General features: G+C 45.5%; 1 protein-coding gene across 3 annotated transcripts in view; it reads left to right on the forward strand.

The window, feature by feature from the left end:
* Window positions 1–17,520, forward strand: part of DENND5A (DENN domain containing 5A) — a 76,278-nt gene extending 58,758 nt beyond the window's left edge. For 2 of the 3 annotated variants that reach the window (XM_074372417.1, XM_074372418.1), the window contains 11 exons: window positions 4,428–4,512; window positions 5,997–6,081; window positions 6,547–6,675; window positions 9,935–10,056; window positions 11,232–11,377; window positions 11,963–12,081; window positions 12,447–12,628; window positions 13,220–13,302; window positions 13,800–13,923; window positions 14,814–14,982; window positions 16,471–17,520. In XM_074372417.1, the coding sequence (XP_074228518.1) occupies window positions 4,428–4,512; window positions 5,997–6,081; window positions 6,547–6,675; window positions 9,935–10,056; window positions 11,232–11,377; window positions 11,963–12,081; window positions 12,447–12,628; window positions 13,220–13,302; window positions 13,800–13,923; window positions 14,814–14,982; window positions 16,471–16,654 (1,428 nt within the window). In that variant the 3' untranslated portion in view covers window positions 16,655–17,520. The remainder of the gene's footprint in view (window positions 1–4,427; window positions 4,513–5,996; window positions 6,082–6,546; window positions 6,676–9,934; window positions 10,057–11,231; window positions 11,378–11,962; window positions 12,082–12,446; window positions 12,629–13,219; window positions 13,303–13,799; window positions 13,924–14,813; window positions 14,983–16,470) is intronic. The other variant, XM_074372419.1, reaches the window with a different exon arrangement.
* Window positions 17,521–18,530: the final 1,010 nt, after the last annotated feature.

The following is an 18,530-nucleotide window of genomic DNA, read 5'->3' on the forward strand; positions in this document are numbered from 1 at the left end:
AGATGGACAGCTTATACTCTCATGCATTTTTAAACTTGAAAAGAATTTGAAAAGTTTTCAAAAGCAGTTTTATTATGGAAGAATTAGAAAATAAATCTAAATATCCAGCAAATGTTTATTTAGGACCTACAGTGTGCCAGGCACAGTTGTAGGTACTTGGCGATAGCCCAGTGAACGAAACAGACCAAGATCTCTGCCCTTTTGGAGTTTTCATTCTCATGGGCATAGAGACGGTCTACCTCATCTGTCCTTCAAAACATTTTTCTGTGCATTTATGCCCATGTAGAGCTGCGTGTTTAAAAATCCAACAGAACCGCAGTAAGATACCTTTTCACATCTACTAAGATAGCTAAAATTTAAAAGGCAGTCAATATCAAGTGTTTGTAAGGACGTAGAAAAATTAGAACCTTCAGATATTGCTAGTGGGAATGTAAAATGTTGCAGCCGCTTTGGAAAACAATCTGGCAGTCCCTTGAAATGTTAAACAGAGTTATATGACCAGCAAGTCCACTTCTAGCTTTGTACTCATGAGAAATGGAAACATGTCTGTTATAGAGACGTGTATAAAAATGTTCATATTCATAGTAGCCTTATTCTTAACAGCCAAAAAGTGGAACAACGCAAATGTCCATAAGGTGATGAGTGGATAAGCTGAATGTGGTATATTCATACAGTGGAATATTATTCAGCAATAAAAGGAATGAAGTATGGATACATGGTACAATATGAATGAAATTTGAAAACATACTAAGTGAAAGGAGCCAGTCACAAAAGACCCCAAGGTGTATCATCTCATTTATATAAAATGTCCACAATAGGCAAATCCATAGACAGAATGTAGATTAGGGGTTACCACAGGCTAGAGGAAGGGAGGAATGTGGAGTGACTGCTAATGGGGTTTCTTTTGGGGTAGTGAAAATGATCTAAAATTAGGTGGTGGTGATGGTTACATAGCTCTTTGAATATACTAAAAAACAGATTTTTTTGACACAAAATTGTATATTTTATAAGTGAATTTTATGGTAATGTGAATTATGTCTCAGTAAAGCTGTTTTTAAAAAAATCTGAATGGGATCATACTATACATAATATGTTAGAACTTGTTTTTTCTCACCTCAGAATATCTTCTCCATGTCCTTAACTAATTTTTAGGTGATACTATAGTAAGGATTAAAATCTGACACTATAAATCAGATAGTCCTGGGTTTAATTCCCACTTAATAAGTTTGTGAAACTAAGTTTCTGTTTCCTCATGTGTATACTGGAATTTTAAAAGTACACACCTCCATAGGATTCTTGTGAGGATTTGATAAGATAATTTGTGTAAAGCACTAAGCTCAGAGCCTAGTATCTGGAGGTTCTCTGTAAATGTTTGTGGTTATTATTCTAAAATCTCAGTTTTAATTACTGTTTCTATGTATTGATGTGCAGTACTTGAATCAATCCCTTATTATTGGTCATTTAGGTTATTTCTGATTTTTCGATATTATAAACAGCACTATGATTATAGATTTTTTTAAATGTTAATAATTGTGTATCATATCCCTAAATTTCTTTTGAGAGTCCTGTAGTATAGTAGCAACACTGTGGGCTTTGGAGTCAGAAAGACTTGGATTTTAACCCTCGCTCCACTGGATGACTTTAAGTGACTTATGACTTCTTAGTCTTGTCTTCCTTATCTGTAATACAGAGTTAATAAAACCTACTTTTCAGGGTTGTTCTGATAATGAGATGTAATAAAAATAAGTACCTGGCATGTGGATATGTAACATATGACAGCTGTTATTATGCTGGGTTCCACATGAAGGATTTCTGTTTCAGTCCTTTTCTGTGTAATAAATGAGTGGAATATACATAATCATTTTATTATTTTCCTTAAAGTTTAGAAAGCCTGGCCATATAGTTGAGTTCTTTCAGTGTTTTGGCATAACATACACCTTCCAAACTGTTTAATATTCTCCATAAAAATCTCTATGGAGTTAGTGAGGCATTAAAAAATAATAATACCATATCACATGTTTTAAACCTGTCCCCTGAGGCTTTGCAGCCATGTCCTTCAGGAATTCCCACAGTATGGGGAAAATTTCTTTTGGAGCCCATTTGATCCTCTTCTCACTTTGGACTGACAGAGGGTACTTGGTGAGAAACCGGTAAAGAATAGTAGGGGCTTTTCAGTTGAGATTCCATTTTGTTCTGAGTCCTGCTTTTAGAGCTCTAAAAGTGAAGCACTGACAGTGTCACCAGAAGGAACTGAGGGTCTGTGCCTGCTGGCGGGGACATACGTTCAGCTGGGGACTGAAATCCCTGACTGTCTTTATGGGGTTCCTGCAGCATGTCCTCCTTAGGCCTCCATTTTGCTAAACACATCTAGCCTGTGTTTAGACCACTTTTCTCCCACTGAGACATTCTTCAGTTATGTTCCAGTCCAGAGATTATAACCTGGTTCCCTGGTCTCCACCATCATGCACCCGACTGTGACCAAATTCACTCTGAGAGTGATCTTATCACCGCCTTCTGGGGGCGCCTTACTGAGCAACTACCCATACTATCTGCGTAGAAAGTAGAGTGAACCCAAACCGTGGCTGTTGCTGCTAGCCTCCTAGGTTTTGTTATTAACTGACTGCCTGCTTTTGCAAGGCTGCCTACAGCAAGTCCGTGTAAGAACTTCTGGTATCCTCACCTCTGTCTTTGGCTTTGGGTGGTATTTTCCAAGGACAAGGACTTCCTTCTCTAGTATATTTTTCTGGCAATTAAATATGAGGTTTGGTTTTTCAGACTGGTTTTGTAACTGCTGCCATTTGAGGACTGGTAAATGAGAAGGAGTTTCTTATCTTTGAGGCATATAACATTCTTGGAGAATCTGGTGCTATACATTGTATGGCCACATTCCCAAATGGATAGTTAGGCTGTACTGAATCTTGCATTTCTAATCAGGTCCTTTGCAAAAGGTGGAAAAGAATAATTTGTGTCTCCTGGACTAGAGAGCCCCCAGTGCCCTGTCACGAGACTGAGCCCCATTGCTGCTCTCTCGCTCTTGCTCTCGCGCTCCCTCCTCACCAGTACTGTCACTGAGAGCCCAGGTGTCCTCCTGGCACAGGCCTGCTGATGCTCTTGCCTTTGACTCTGTAGCATTATTGGGTATGAGGACTCTTTGGTGACCAGCTTTATTTGTGTGTCACATCCAGACAGTTCCCTTAAGGGAGGCTGCCTTCCTAGTCTGCCTAGATTCTGGGGATACAGTGATGAATAAGACAGTCTCTGCCTTTTCAGGGTCCTAAGCTGGTTTCAGTAAATGGGTGGATGAATGTGTTTCTGGAAGTTGAATAACTAAATCAAAGAGCATGTCACTTAATCTTTCTGATTCTCAATTTGCTCTTTTCTAAAGAAAATGAGGATAGAGGTACCTACCTTGTTGGGAGCATTAAATAAAACGTTGTCTTTTAAACATTTAATATAGTGCTTAGTTCATAGCAAGCCTCAAGACATGGTAGCTTCTGTCATCATTACCATTACTTTTATGAAATACAGAACCAAAGTCACTTACAGAATGATCATAATAAATCTACTAAAAGAAACTTATACTACTTTTATATTATGCCAACTGTATAGGAACACTTACCATCAATCTGAAATATAGTTCTTATCCCATAGCAAGGGTCACTGTGTACTGAAGGATGACTAAAAAGAGACAAAGCAGTTGCTGGGTGGCCAGCTGGGCTCACTCACTATGTAGGCAAATTGCTCCCTTACGTTAGGCTTCCAGGTGCTATTTAGATTTGTGCCTTGGCAAAATGACAAATGACTACATGTCTCCAGTAGTTTAAACTGCAACTCTTACATTTTCAAGTGCCAAGATTCTACTATGTTGACTATATAGTGTATCTCAGACTTGCAGTTAAGTACCAGCCTACTTTCCTGCAGTCTTCTTCAAAGTACCTTCCGCAGTAAATCCTCATCATAGTGATGACTTAGGGCAGGAATGCCTTTAAATGTTTTAGGAAATTTGGGAACTGTTATAGAATCTTGTAGACTGAATGTCAGGTCCTCTGTGCAAAAGCCATCGTGTGCTACCCAAGCTGACCTTCAACCAACAGACTGTTTAGAGATTGATAGGTCCTTGTTTAATTTTTTCTTTCTTATCCACGGTCCATTGTCAGGCTCTTTTTGGCCATGTCCTTCCTATTCCCAGTGGTGGACCATTTCTTTTTTCTGTTCCCTTCCATTCTTTATATTTCTCCTGGATTTTATTCAGGTAATATGGATTTGCATACATTGCATCTAGGTGTACACTGAAATAAGAAACAGGACAGGTACTTCTCAGCAAAAGCCCATATCTGTATGTTCAAATGATCTCTGACTGTGTTCACTGGATTCTGTGCTCTCAGAAATCTAAACTGATAGGTATTTCTCCCTTCCATTGGTTCCAGGGGAAATCAGCCTTGTGGTCCCACCTGTTACATTATCAGGAAAACCGACAGAGAAAACTCACATCAGGAAGCTTCAGTACCTCAGGTAAGATGGTCTCTTGCACTACTGGACAGAACTCCCGCCACTCACTTTCCCATCCCCCACCGAAGTGATCATCTGTAGCAGACTATTCCATTTCAGGTCAATGAAGCCTTTACTCCATAATATTTTCTTTTTTAAATATTAAGCCACAGGACTCTCAGAACCACAGAGCATGCCAAGGCCATGGGGTCTGCTTTCACTATGTGTTTTTATACCCTTTTGATCAGTGAGATAGAAGATTTATATCAGCAAGAGGCCAGTCTTAGAATGAATTTGGATTTTACATGGATTTGGATGTTACTGATGTTCTGTGTTTAGAGCAAGTGTTTTCAGAGTCTTTTGTTTTATTTCTCTGAGATGGGCATTGATGATCTGTCCTGTCAGTTAAGAGAGCCTGTTTGTTGGTGTCCTACCTTGGAACTCATCAAAGTCAGGGCCTGGTGTGCACAATCCCTTACACTTGCTTTCTATTTCTATTTAATAAAGATGTTAGAGTTGGCGGGGATTCCAGAGATCATCTTATTTTATAAGAGGAGGAAACTAGGATCCAGAGAGGAATTGAATTTATTCAGGATCACGAAGTGAATTGATGGAAGGGGCCAGTTCCGGAACCAGGCCTCTTGTCTCCTGGTCTCTTGTTCTTTATACCATCCTACAGTGTCCCTTCCAGGACAGTTCCCCTCCTTCCTTTACTTCTTGGCAGCATCACCCCTTCACATCATCCTTCATTCTCCTCTCTGCTGGGGAGTTTGTTTACCTTTCTTGGATGTTCTTATCCTAATGGTAAAGATCAATTTAAATGGGACTGAAAAGGTAGATGTGAATTCAGTATTGTCTTTGCCCTTGAACTAGTTGACCTCAACCAGCACTGAACATGGGGAAAATAATTGGCTGAAAACTAGGTATAAGAGCTCCATAAGTAGCCTCATAAGGAGTTTCCTTTCTCATTTTCTGGATATGAGAGCAAGAGTCTTTCCAGGAAAGCTATAGAAGTTACTGCCAAAGGAAAAACTAGCACAGAATTCTCAACAGCTGAATGATGAAGATCATTGGAACGTTGGGCCAGACATGAAGATATAAAGATACTGTATCTAGAGGTCCTCAGCATTCCGGGTTGTGTTCTTTACACATTCCCTCAGGTCTTTTGTAGTCCATTTTGAGGCAAGAGCAGAATTAGGAGCCAGAGGATCTGTGTTCCTTCCAGTCCTGACTTTGCCACTTGGTAACTGGGGCAAAGCAGCTGACCTCTTTGTATGTACTTTCATGGCTGTCTTACAAGTTGTTAGAGAATTAAATGAAATGATATGCATAAAAGTTTAAAATTTGATACCTGGTAGGTACTTCATAAATATTCGTGAAATGATTGATTAAAGTGTTACCAAAGCAACCAATTTTTTCCTGTAGAAATTTGTGATTTGAGATAAGAAGAGTAGTCAGCTGTGTGGGTTGTCAGATCTCTTTAGACTTAACCAGCCTTTTTGTTCTAGGAATATTTCTTGATTCAGAACGGAGGAAGTCCGATGCCAGCTCAGTCATGTCTCCCCTGAGAATCTCCCTCATTCAGGATATGAGGTCAGTGCGGGCTCATTTGTAATAAGCCTCTGAAATCCTGTTTTCAGTTGCTGCTTGGGAGTCCACGTTAAATAGCAGAGCCTCAGTGACCTGGGCGCCTACAGCATCTCTTAACCAGGAGGCCCTCCTCAGTGCTCCTGTGGTTCGTGATGCGTTTGTAGCGCTATACAAGCAGTTGGGTTTCCTGACATTTTTGGAGAATTACACCAGGGTATCTCAAGGCCTAGGGGCTCCAGGCTTCGCCTGGCTTTTTGAGAGCTGTACTGTCTTTCCCCACCCAAATTGTGGTGACCATGTCTGGCAAAGTCACATGGAAGCCCAGGATCTAGAGAACAAGAGAGAGAGACTCTCCCAAGATGGGTAGGGCTGCCTCACCAGGCTTCCTTTGGTGTTACAGGGGAGGTGTTGGTAGTGAGTTCATCTCCCACCCTTCCCTCCGCTTCCTTTTTCCCATTCCCCCTTCAGGCACATCCAGAACATCGGAGAAATCAAGACTGATGTGGGAAAAGCCAGAGCATGGGTACGACTGTCCATGGAGAAAAAGTTACTCTCCAGACACCTGAAGCAGCTTCTCTCAGAGCATGAGCTCACCAAGTAAGGCCGCCAAGAGGTTACAAAATACCTGGAGTAGAAGTAGCTCTTGGGAATGGCGGGGGAAGGGATTGGAAACCCCTGTGGGAAAGAGGGGTATTCAGTATGTCATTTCTGCTGAATTCAGTTAAACTCAAATTGCGTATGAAGGTTTTGCAGCATTTCTTCTTCTGCTTCTTTATCTGTAGAATAATTCTGTTATATCTGTTCTCCCTACCTTCTTGATCTGCAAGCTCCCAAAATAGCTTTCTTACAGAAGTAGTGAGAAGGCTGGAATCCTCATTGGGTACCTCAGAGTTTTGGAAGTCCTCCTCTCCTTGTAGCTCTCACGGGATTTGTAAACCTCTTGGCATAGAGCATTTTCTTGGTCTCTTTCCTGTCTTCAGGGGGAATGGATTGTAGAGTTAATAAAGAAACTTCTGAGACATCCCCTTATCTCTTTTGTTCTCTCCCAAGCCCAGGGCCAGCCCAGAGTAACCAGGTCCTTGCTCTTCGTCACTCCTAGGAACCACTAAACCTGCAATTCCTTTCTCTTGATTTTATATGCTTTGTATTTTTTCTGTACCCTTGTTACTAGAGGAAGAAGAGGGAGGAAGGCTACCCGCCTTCTCTGCCTCTCAGAGCTTTTCCTTAATATGTTTGGTTCTTTCTTCATTGGCAGACCTGTTGGGCATTTTTCTTTTTGGCATTTCCTTGGGCATCTTTTCATGACATCCTTTATTATGTGACTTCATGTGGATGAAAAAGGAGAGGAGTGGACCATGGGGAAATTTTGTGTAAGCAAATTGATTAAACCTGCAGAATCTGTTTTTATTCAAACTGAAAATGTAATTTTTGAACTGTTTATTGTGTGTTTAAACCACAGCAAAAAACCAGGTTTAAAACCTTGCTAGGTTAGAGAGCTCACTTCGAGAGGTTATGAAATAGCAGTTCTTAAAAGTGCTTAAGTGTGATTCCCTTTAGGGACAAAAAGGTTTAGGAATAAAACTTGAAGATTGGAAGAACAAGTAAAAGAGAACAAGTGAATATTTAAACCTGGAGCTTGGAAGGGAATTGTCGGCATACTTAATTCTAGAGAACAGTTGTTGTCCTGGAAAAATCTGTTGCTGTGTCTGTGTGGGTACCAGGGTCTGACAGGGCAGGAGGGATTCCTGCAGGCTGGTGTGGTCAGGAGAGGCTGCAGGTTGGCAGGAGGACAGGGAAGAGAGGTAGCTGAGAAGTGGTCAAGCCCAGGAACTTGATGAAGTCCAGGACAGTGGAGAGGTCTAGGGCCTGTGAACGGAAAGGCCTAGGCAGGAGCAAACAGGGCACAGACCTTGGTGAGGAGGCTGATCTTGGTTCCTTTAAACTGTAGCCCTTGTTAGAGGACAGAAGCTCAGAATTTACTCAGTACATAATAACTTCTCACATGATATTCTGACCCCTGTGCTACTCCAGTGAGTGGGAAACGAGGAGAGCTTTGCTGCCACAGATTGCATTTTGAGTGGGATTCAGGGAGAGAGAAGGGGATACTTCATCAGAACCTCCCTATGCCTCCATCCTTTCCTCTTTGATCTTTCTCCTCAGTTTGCATAAAGCTCCAGCCACATCAGGACACCGCCCCACCCCCACTTCTCAGGATGTCTTCAGCCCTTTCAGGGCCTAGTCAGGAGTTTTCTTTGCCTAGACTCCCCAGAGGCTTGTCCATTCCTCCTCCAGGCACCCACAACATTTGTTATAGTATTTTTTCATTCCTTTTTTTTTTTTTTTAACACCAATGGGCTGTGTTATCATTATTGATTTGTTTTGCCGCTTATTGAAGTTTGCACTGGAGGCATGAACCATGCACCTTTCTCAGTACTCCTTCTCCCTACCTAGGCTCCAAGTTTGGAGTCTTTGTGACTCCTTGTTTGGCTTTATCTCCCACATACACATTTCAGGTCCTTGGCCTCTACTCCACCTGTGTCCTTACCTGCTGCCACTGCCTAGGTTTCACCCTCATGCCCCTTTCACCCTTCAGCGGCGCTAAATTTAAATTTCTTGAAGTTGGTCATGGCTTTCCCTTTACTTCTAAGAAACTTACTACTTGTAGGGCACATTGTAAACTCCCTCGCCTGAATATTTAGGGCCTGCCTTCATTTGACTCTAGCCACGCTTTTCAGCCTCACTGCTAACTGATTGCTCCCCTGGGCTCTCAGCTCTAGCCAGACTGGCTTTAATACCCTGTCCCTCTCCTTCTCTTACAGCCTCTGTCTAAACTCATGCTGTCCTTCAGGCCTTCCTGCTCTAGGACCATTGAAGCTCTAAGTGCCCAGAGAGAGCCTTTCATTTGGCAGCTCATTATGGCCTGTCTTACTCTGTGGCCTTTGCCTGATGTATTCATCTAGACTGTATTTGAGGATAGGTGCTTCACTCTCCAGCACCTGCACATAGTAGGCCTTGTTTGGTAAATTATCTGTGGGAAGTACCTTCTAAACTGTCTGGGTAGACCCTCACAGGTCTGTTGAATCCATGCCTCTCCGACAGTCTTGGCAGCCAGGACAGGGACTTTCCTCTGTTCTGAGTGTGTTTCTCTGTGCTTGGGGCCTGTGCATTTGTTTCTCTGTGTCCCCACTGCTTGGGGAGGGCACCATGGCTCTGCAGGCGGAGAGGGCCTGCAGTGTCAGGCAGAAGAGTTGGCCTTTGATGAGGGAGCAGTGGATGATGGGTGGGGGTGGGAGGAAGTTTGAAAAGAGGGGAAGGACATGATCTGTGCAGCTCTTCCTTGTCTGTGAACTGGATCATTTCACTCCTTGCTTCTGTAGCTGTTCTAGGCTTAAATTCACATTCAGAGCAGTGGTTTGACTCGTGGCTCTCAGGTCTGCTGAGGGTCAGAGACTAGCCCTGGTAAGGAATGGTGACCACAGACCTCCTACCATTGCTACTCCCACACCACACACTGGGGCGATGCCCTGTAGAAGCCTGGGAGGGCCTGTGTCATCCCTGAGGAAATTTCATTCCAGTCCTCAAGTTAGGAAAGGAGATCTTCCGACTCTGGCACTTTACATTATAGTAACATCAACCCTTGGATACAGGTAGAGTTTGGTTTTTGTGGTTCCTGCTCTAGTTTAAGCCACTTTCCCTCTGGCCCTCAAACAAGGTAGCTGGCTTTGTTCCTTTTTTAGGTTTTATGAAGCTTGACTTCATATATTTCCCTTAACTGTCTCCTTCCAGAACTGACTAATGCTAGCCTCTTTCCCCTCCTTTGGGCTGGGAGACTGATGCGTTGCCTCCTCTCTGACAGAAAGCTATACAAGCGCTACGCCTTCCTGCGCTGTGATGACGAGAAGGAGCAGTTCCTCTATCACCTCCTCTCTTTCAATGCCGTCGATTACTTTTGCTTCACCAATGTCTTCACAACTATCTGTGAGTAGCCCTGTGCTCCCCACTGGCCTTCTTAGCACCAGTCTTCATGAGCCTGCCTGAGGCTGTCTCCTTTTTTAAAGAAAAGATTATTGCTTGTACTTTCTACCATGGAGATAGAGGTGCATTTGCCCTCCTTGGAGGTGGTTTTTCCCTCTGAAACTTCTTCTTGTTCTGAACTAGGGAGCTCAGTGCTTTTGGCCATTGTGTTGTCACTATGGTCCTTGGCACTGCTCTGGGTACCTAAGGTAGAGTGGGGTAGGGTGGGGTGGTGAAGTTCACTGCCTCCTCTGCACACCTGTAAAGAAGTCTCCCTTTTGTTCTGGGCTGAGAGAGAGTCATTCAGCATCACAGAAGGTTTCAGACCAACCCCCAGAAAAAAAAAAAAAAAAAAACCACTCTTCCTAAAGTAGCAGAAAGAACTCCAGATGGCAGTGGGAGATTTGGGTCCAGGCCCTGTATTACCCTAACTCATTATGTGTCTGTGAGCAGTGTCTATCCCTGCAGTGGGCCTCAGTCTCCCTATTTGCAGAGTGAGGAAGAAGGTTCAAAGTGGTCTAAGGAAGACCCCTGGAGCCTCATCTTTCTTTGGAGCCAGGATGCTCTGTTTGGTGGGGGGTAGTCTGAATTTGCTCTGTGGAGAGATGTTTGGCCAGTGACCCAGCAGCCTCAGTGGTGTGGACTCTTGTTTCTGTATGACACTCATCCTCACTCTCAGAGACAAGGGTTATAGGCTACAGTAGAAACAGCACTGGACTGGAACCTCGGAGACCTGAGGCGAGCCATTTCCCTCTCAGTGCTTCTGAAGAGGCATTGTGATACGTGCCTGGCCTCTCTGGAGATTGCTGTTAGAGTCCATGAGATGATAGAAAAGTGCTCTGAAAAGTAATTTAGTACAATGTTGAGTTGGTGATATTGTTTAAGGAGTAGGTTTACTTAGCTCTGAGCTTGCAGTTGGACTTAGATTAGGATGTTTGGGTGGTAACCCTGGGAGGAGTGAGATTGAGGGGAAGATTGGCTAATAGTCTAAGCTGATCAGAGACTAGGTCCTTGGGACCTGCTGCTCCAGGCTCTGAACCAGGAGCCATAATCATGCCAGCACACCTGGGGCAGGTCAGGGCCCTCTCAGGTATGGGAGGGATTCCTGGTCCCCTCAATGCCTTTGTGGCTTCCCCTAGTGATTCCTTACCACATCCTGATCGTACCAAGCAAGAAGCTGGGTGGCTCCATGTTCACCGCCAACCCATGGATCTGCATATCAGGAGAACTGGGTGAAACACAGATCCTGCAGATTCCCAGGAACGTGTTAGAGATGACCTTTGAGGTATGTATTATCTGGATCTGGGGACCACAGCCCCAGGCTCTGTGGAGATCTGAGTTTCAACAGCTACTTTGGGGAGCTTTCTGCAGGGTTTTACTGAGGCCTTGCTCTGTACAGTGTTATGCTTCAGCACAGCTGACCTGCCCCAAAGTGATCAGACGCCAGAGCCAAGGGTTGACCCAAGGAGTTTAGACCCTGTCTAAATGGTCTCTGGCTGAAACGCACCTACCCATCTGGATTTGCCTGCCTCCTTGTCCATGGTGAGTTGAGAAATCCCTAAGAGTCCTTTCAGCTGCTGAGCCCAAGTGTTCACAGAGACCTCAGCCTGCTGTCCCACTTCCAGAGCCTTCTGCTCCCAGGCCCTAGTCTTCCTCGAGGGAGTAGGCTGTTTCATTCTCAGCATCATCCTTGTGAGATAGTGCTGTACCCGCATCTCTGGTGGTAGGGGAAGCCATGAGCTCTGCCCCTGCAGATACTGGGGGGCCAGGTTGCAGGCAGCCAGTCGGATCTGTGCCTCTAAGGTGTTTTGCTCTTTTCTCCTATTTTCTTGACCTACCTCATCTTCTCTATTTGGCTCTTCTCTCACAGTGCCAGAACTTGGGGAAGCTCACCACTGTGCAGATAGGCCATGATAACTCTGGGCTGTATGCCAAGTGGCTGGTGGAGTATGTGCTGGTCAGGAATGAGATCACTGGACATACCTATAAGTAAGTGTTCCCTCGGCTATGCCCTAAGACAGTGGGGCTTGGTGTACTCCCAGAGGCTGGGTTTGATGCTTGGTTATGTGGGGTTGCCAGGGGGACCTTTTAGGTTGTCATAGGCTGAGGCAACTTCCTGTTTGGCCCTGCCTCATGCCCTGAAAAGAAATAGAAGGGTTTTCCAAGTGAGGGTGTATGATACCGCTGTGGCTTCCCTAATGCTACATGGTGGGATGATGAGCAGGGCCTTGAGGGCTCCCCAACTGGCTTTCAGAGCTGATCCCCAGGGATTGGCTTTGTTGATGGTTCTTGCTGAGCAGCAAGGGGAAGGACGCTGGAGGAGCTGGAGCTCTGACGCATTGCCTGACCCTCAGGTTCCCATGTGGCCGGTGGTTGGGGAAGGGCATGGATGATGGAAGCCTGGAGCGGGTCCTGGTTGGGGAGCTGCTCACATCCCAGCCCGAGGTGGATGAGAGACCGTGCCGGACCCCGCCCCTGCAGCAGTCTCCCAGCGTCATCCGGAGGCTCGTTACCATCTCACCCAACAACAAGCCCAGTGAGTGGGAAGCGGGGCTGGGCCCTCATGCTGCCCAGCCTGGGGAATAGGCAGATTTCTGGGAGCCCTGATAAGGGAGCCCAGATCCCAGCCTGTGCAGCTGCCTCAAGGACCACCTTTGCCAACAAAGCAGCCTCAGGCATTTGTCACCCTCCTCATGCATCATTGGGAGGATTCGGTACTCTCTTTGGAGGACAGGAAGGAGAGGGGAGCTCCTGAAGCCTGACCTGGGTCCTCTGTGCTATTTGTATGTGGTCCTGCAGAGGAGAGGGGTCTACTTTCTGGCCTTTCCCTTCCTGGTTCCTGGGCTTCACAGTCAAGTTTTGGTTGCCAAAAATTCCAGGGCAAAGTGGAGAATAAATTTTACCAGCATCTCTTAGAGACGGAACTCTAAGGTATTAGTTTTTGCTTTTTGTCCCAAGATTTTAGGAAGGGCTAGCTCAGCAGAATTGGGTGGGCAAGAGCCACTTCCCAGGGTCCAGGCTGACATACCTTTCCTGTGGGCCTTCCCTGTGTCCTCAGTCTTGCTTAGTCAGCTAAACACTATTAACCTCCGAGATTGGTTAGAGATAACTGCTTGATTTTTATCAGAGCTGAACACTGGGCAGATCCAGGAGTCCATCGGCGAGGCAGTCAATGGCATCGTGAAGCATTTCCATAAGCCTGAGAAAGAGGTGAGCCTCCCTGCCCTCCAGCCCAGGATCTTACAGTGAATAAGAGAGAATAATCTTGTTCCAGGCCCATATGCTGTGGACAGCCCAGCGCGGAGTGTGTGCCTTGATTAGTTTGAAATTGAGCAGATTCCTACCCCTGGAGGCTTCTTTTAGGGTTATCCCGTTTTCCTTACACACTGACAAACCAGCAGAGTCCCTGGGCGTCCAGTGAACCATGTGTATTTCTGTCCTCTTCTGGATTTGTCTTGTCTCCCTGAACAGTGGCCGCATGGGCTTTGTCCCCTGTTGGGGCCTCAAGGTTCTTCATCTGTTCATTCAACAGCTGTTCACTGAGAGCTACTCTGAGCCAGGCCCTTCCAGACGTTGAGGGGGGGCTAGACAAGGTTCCTGCCTGTCTTTTGCTGCCCTCCCAGGTATGGGCAGTGGGTTTGGGATGCAGTGGTGGGAGGACATCTTACTGAGGTGAGCTTGGCACTCTCCCCTGTTTCCTTCTATAGCGAGGTAGTCTGACGCTACTGCTTTGTGGAGAATGTGGCCTTGTCTCAGCCCTGGAACAGGCTTTCCAGCATGGATTTAAATCACCGCGGCTCTTCAAAAATGTTTTCATTTGGGATTTCTTGGGTAAGTTGGGCTAGGGTATGAGGGTAGGAAAAGCATGGGTGCAGAGACATGGGGAATCATCAGTCTAATGTGGGTGCTGACCACTGGGGTCTGAGGTGCAGAGGCCAAATCAGGTGACTCTCAGATTAGATCTGTTGTTTGTCTGCTTTAGCTTTTCTTGAAGGTAATGACAGAAGCTCTCCCACCTTTCACCCCTAACCTCCTGAGAACTGGACAGGAAAGATTTTTTCTAGGCTTCTTTTATATAGTGCAGGCTTAGGTGACACGTGACACTTCATGCTCATAGATCCAAAAGGCCAGTTGATAGTATTGGAGTTCAAACCCTATGTTACAGCCACTTGGAGAATTTTCATGCAAGAAGCTTCTCCCTTGTTTGAGATTTGTAGATACTGACAGGTATATATAGAATAGATAAACAAGTTTATACTATATAGCACAGGGAAATATATACAAGATCTTGTGGTAGCTCATAGTGAAAGAGAATATGAAAATGAATATATGTATATTCATGTATGACTGAAGAATTGTGCTGTACGTGAGAAATTGACACAACATTGTAAACTGACTGTAACTCAATAAAATTAAAAATAAATAAATAAAATTAAAGGAAAAAAAAGAAGCTTCTCCTTTAATAAGAGTTTTGTTTTATCTTCAGACTAGAGAAAGGACCATCTTTATATCAAGGGCCACATAGAGAAATTTAAAACATAAAGATAGGAAACAGAAGGATCATTTTGAAATGTGACCAGTGATGTCAGAACACTCATGTTATTCTCATTAAGTTACCTGCATTGACATAAAGAGACCCATGGCAAATAGCCTGTAGAACAATGAGGGATAGGTTGGTTTTGAGAGCCTTTGTCACTGGCAAGCTTCTCTCCTCTTCACAGAAAAAGCACAAACCTATTATGAGACTTTGGAGCAGAATGAACTTGTCCCTGAGGAAAACTGGCATATGAGGGCCCGGAACTTCTGCCGATTTATCACTGCGATCAACAACACTTCCCGGAACATCGGCAAGGATGGCAAGTTTCAGATGCTGGTGTGCTTGGGAGCCAGGTACTGCAGCCTCCTGGCCCAACATGCACACAGCCAGCCTTGCAGGTGGTGTTGGAGGCCTAGTGTGGTGCAGGGGGTGGGGAGTGCCTAATGACCAGATGCCTTTGGGCAGGTGAGGCCTCGGAGGGCTTCATAGAGGCTCTTCATTTCCTTCATGTACCATGCATGTTTGTGGGGTGGGGATGAGAGCATGTGTGTAATTGGGGAGGATGCACCACATTTTGATGGGAAGGAATAAAAGTACCCCAATGACAAAATGTGAAACAGAGTGTATATATATCTAGTCATTGCTTCAACAAACATTTGAATGTGCCAGGCCTCATGGAAGGTGTGGAAATAGACTGAATAAAACAGGGTCCCTACCATTTAGAAGTTCAGTTGTCCTAATTAAATACAGAAGTTTGGGAGAGTTCAAAAAAGTCCACATTCATAATGCGTTGCTGAAAATGTAGAGGAGAAAGATCAGAGAAGGCTTCAGGGAGGAGGCAATATTTGAGGTGAGCCTTAAGGGAAGGGTAGAAGTGGGGAGGGAGCTTGAAGCAGTCAGAACTAGCAGAGAGGCCTAAAAGGAAGCAAAGGATGTGGAGTTAGGAAATAACAGGTAGAATGTGGGAAGGGCAGTAGTGGGAAACACTGAAAGAAGGATAAGGGGCCAGGAGGAGCTGGGACAGAGTTGATTTTTAATCAGGGGACTGAAACCATATAATTTGATCTCATGGATGGTATGCATCAGAGTGTGCAAGACTGTTTGGGGTTATTCCACTGGGTCATGTGAGAGCATGAAAGCCAAATAAACTTAAGGCAATTTTTGTTTAGGCCCTGGAAGGGAAGGAGTTGGCATGGTGGTTAAAAACAGACTCTGGAACCAGATTCACCAGGTTCACATCTCAGATCAGCCACTTACTAGCTGTGTCCTTTGAGCAAGCTGCGTGACCTCTATCAACCTCAGTTTCTTCATCTATAAAGTGGGGATAATAATAGCACTAATTCACCTACCTCATACAGGGCTGTCATGAAGGTTAAATCTCTCATAACAGTGCCTGGCACATGCTAAGTGCTGTGTGGACGTCAGCTCATAGTAGTACTCCTGGTGGTGATAGCTGTGGCAGGAGTGATGCTCTGAGAGAGATTGGCTGTTGAGCTCGAGGAAGTGGTACTGACTGGAGGTGGTGTCTGGTTGGTGGAGTCTGGGCAGGGGGAGACAGGGTAGGAGGAGCAGGCCTTTGTGGGAGATGAAAGGGCCTGTTGGGCCAGATTGGGTTGGCATCCCTGGGCTTGGGTAGCCCCCTGTGGGAGCCTTTAAAGCCACGTAAGGAGTCTTTGACAAGTGCTCCTAGGGGAGGGAAAAAGGGCTATGGGGCGTTACCTGCTTTGTCACCTTCAGACTTCGTTCAAGGAGTGATGGAGCAGGTTTCCTCCTTTGGCCTTGCACTAACCGTCTCCCTTCCCTTCCCTTCGGACCCATTTGAACTGATCCTTCCCTGCCAGAGATCACCTCCTACACCACTGGATTGCCCTGCTGGCTGACTGTCCCATCACCGCACACATGTATGAGGATGTGGCGCTGATCAAAGACCACACACTTGTCAATTCCTTGATCCGCGTGCTGCAGACACTGCAGGAATTCAACATCACGCTGGAGACCTCCCTTGTCAAGGGCATCGACATCTGACCTCCCAGCACCAGCTAGCAGCAGGACCCAGAAACTCGCCCTGCAGCTCTGACCCTTCTTCCCAAAGGGACTCAAGCGAGTTGTGCAGGAGATGGAGAGGAGATGTACACTCACTGTAAAAAGAAAAGTAGAGGATTTTTGGAATAAATAATCTATTTTAGAGTTTATTTGCCGATTTGCTTTTTACACACTTTCATGTGAAAGAGTGATAGGGAGAGGGAGACGAGGTTGGTGCCGCTTATTTTGAAGCTGGTGCCCTCCCTCGCCGTGGCCGTGGCCACGCGCTGCAGCCTGCGGCCTCCCTGGACTGAGCCTGCGGAGTACGGGGCAGTTCTGCTTCCTCGCCCCGCAGCGTTAATGAGGCCATTCCACATTGTTTTTAAACTAATGTTTTCTATATTAACATTATTATGGATATTTGGCTTTCGCGGGCCACACACAGGTGTGCTGAGCAGGAAGCCCCAGGCTCCAATCAAAGGGATTTTTAGTAGTGCCTCTACAAGCACTGATGAGTCAGCCCCACGTCTTTTCTTTTTTTGTCAGTATTATTTGGGAAGGAGACATGCTGGGATGTTTCATCGTGCAGAAAATCATGTTTCCTCTTGGCACGCAGTTGCACAGAAGTAAACATAAGCATGTTTTAACAGGTTTTCCTTTTCTTTCTTTTTTTTTTTTTAGTATTATTTATTTAATCCTCCATTGTGTGTTTTAAGTCTGTCTTTTTCTTTTTTCTTTCTTTTTTTTTTTTAAGGAGAGAAAAAGCTTGTCACAGTCTAACTGGCTATGTTATTATTGTTAAATTTATGTTGTTTTGCACTTAGAAACCAGCTGCAGTATGGCCCATTTAATAAACACCTAAAACAAAACTGTGTGGGTCCTTGACTTTTATGGGGATTTGTGAGCAGTGGGCGGTAGAGGGTGCAGTTTGGTCCGTCTCAGAGGACCAGGCTGTAGTGTCATGTCCCCCTACAGGACTGCCCAGAGGGGCTCACGTCACCTGGGTCCTACCCACTGCAGTGCCAGGAGCTTTCATGGCTGTTCAAGAGGGATGCAGACAAGGTTTAATTTCCCACTACACGGAGGAGGAGGCCAAGGTACAGTGGAGAAAAGAGCTGGCCAAGGTTACAAAGGTCGTCACTTGACCGAGACAGGATGGGCCATTTCTTCAAGGGTAAGAAAGACTAGTTGTGGGAACACAGGGCACGTGAAGCCCTGTGTGCCCTCAGGAAATAAAGCTTTTTCTTGAGAAAAGATTTGCTTTTTCCAAGGATGGCAGGTGATCTAGCTTTATGAGGGCCCTGGGAATCACTTTCCTTTGGTTTTGTTCTTGAACCAAGCTGCTTTGGCAAGAAGCTCAGGAAATGTGACAGATCAAGTGCAGCACCTCAAGCCAATGTCCTCTTTTATGCTTCCCTGATTTTGTATGTTCTGTTCCCTCTGCCTGGAATGCCTCCCTCATGTCCACTTCTGTTCATTGTTCAGGGCTTACTTTAGGAGTTACCTACTAACTCCCCTTGGGTACGGTTAATTGTCCCCTCATTGTGCTCCTGTAGTTTCTCAGATGCTAGGACTTCCTCTCTGGGGAGTCATTGCCTCCTTTCACATTGGGCCCACTCCCGAGACTTAGCACCTAGAGAGTGAGAGGGCCTCCTGTTCATATCCCTCCCTGGTGACTGGCAGTGCTCAGGGAAGGCTTTTTGAAGAGGTGAGGAAAGGGACTGGGACAGCTGCAGTGCAATATCCTGCCGGCAGGGGGTGTGCGCGGGCCACGGGAGCCTCCTGGGTTCTTTGGAAGTTGCGGAGGCAGGCAGGGCCTCTGGAGCATATGTATATTGTAGGCCTAGGACAGAGATGACCTCAAGCCAGATGTTTTACA

The sequence above is a fragment of the Camelus bactrianus genome, chromosome 10, assembly GCF_048773025.1.
Source record: "Camelus bactrianus isolate YW-2024 breed Bactrian camel chromosome 10, ASM4877302v1, whole genome shotgun sequence".
In the NCBI taxonomy this organism is placed as follows: Eukaryota; Metazoa; Chordata; class Mammalia; order Artiodactyla; family Camelidae; genus Camelus; species Camelus bactrianus.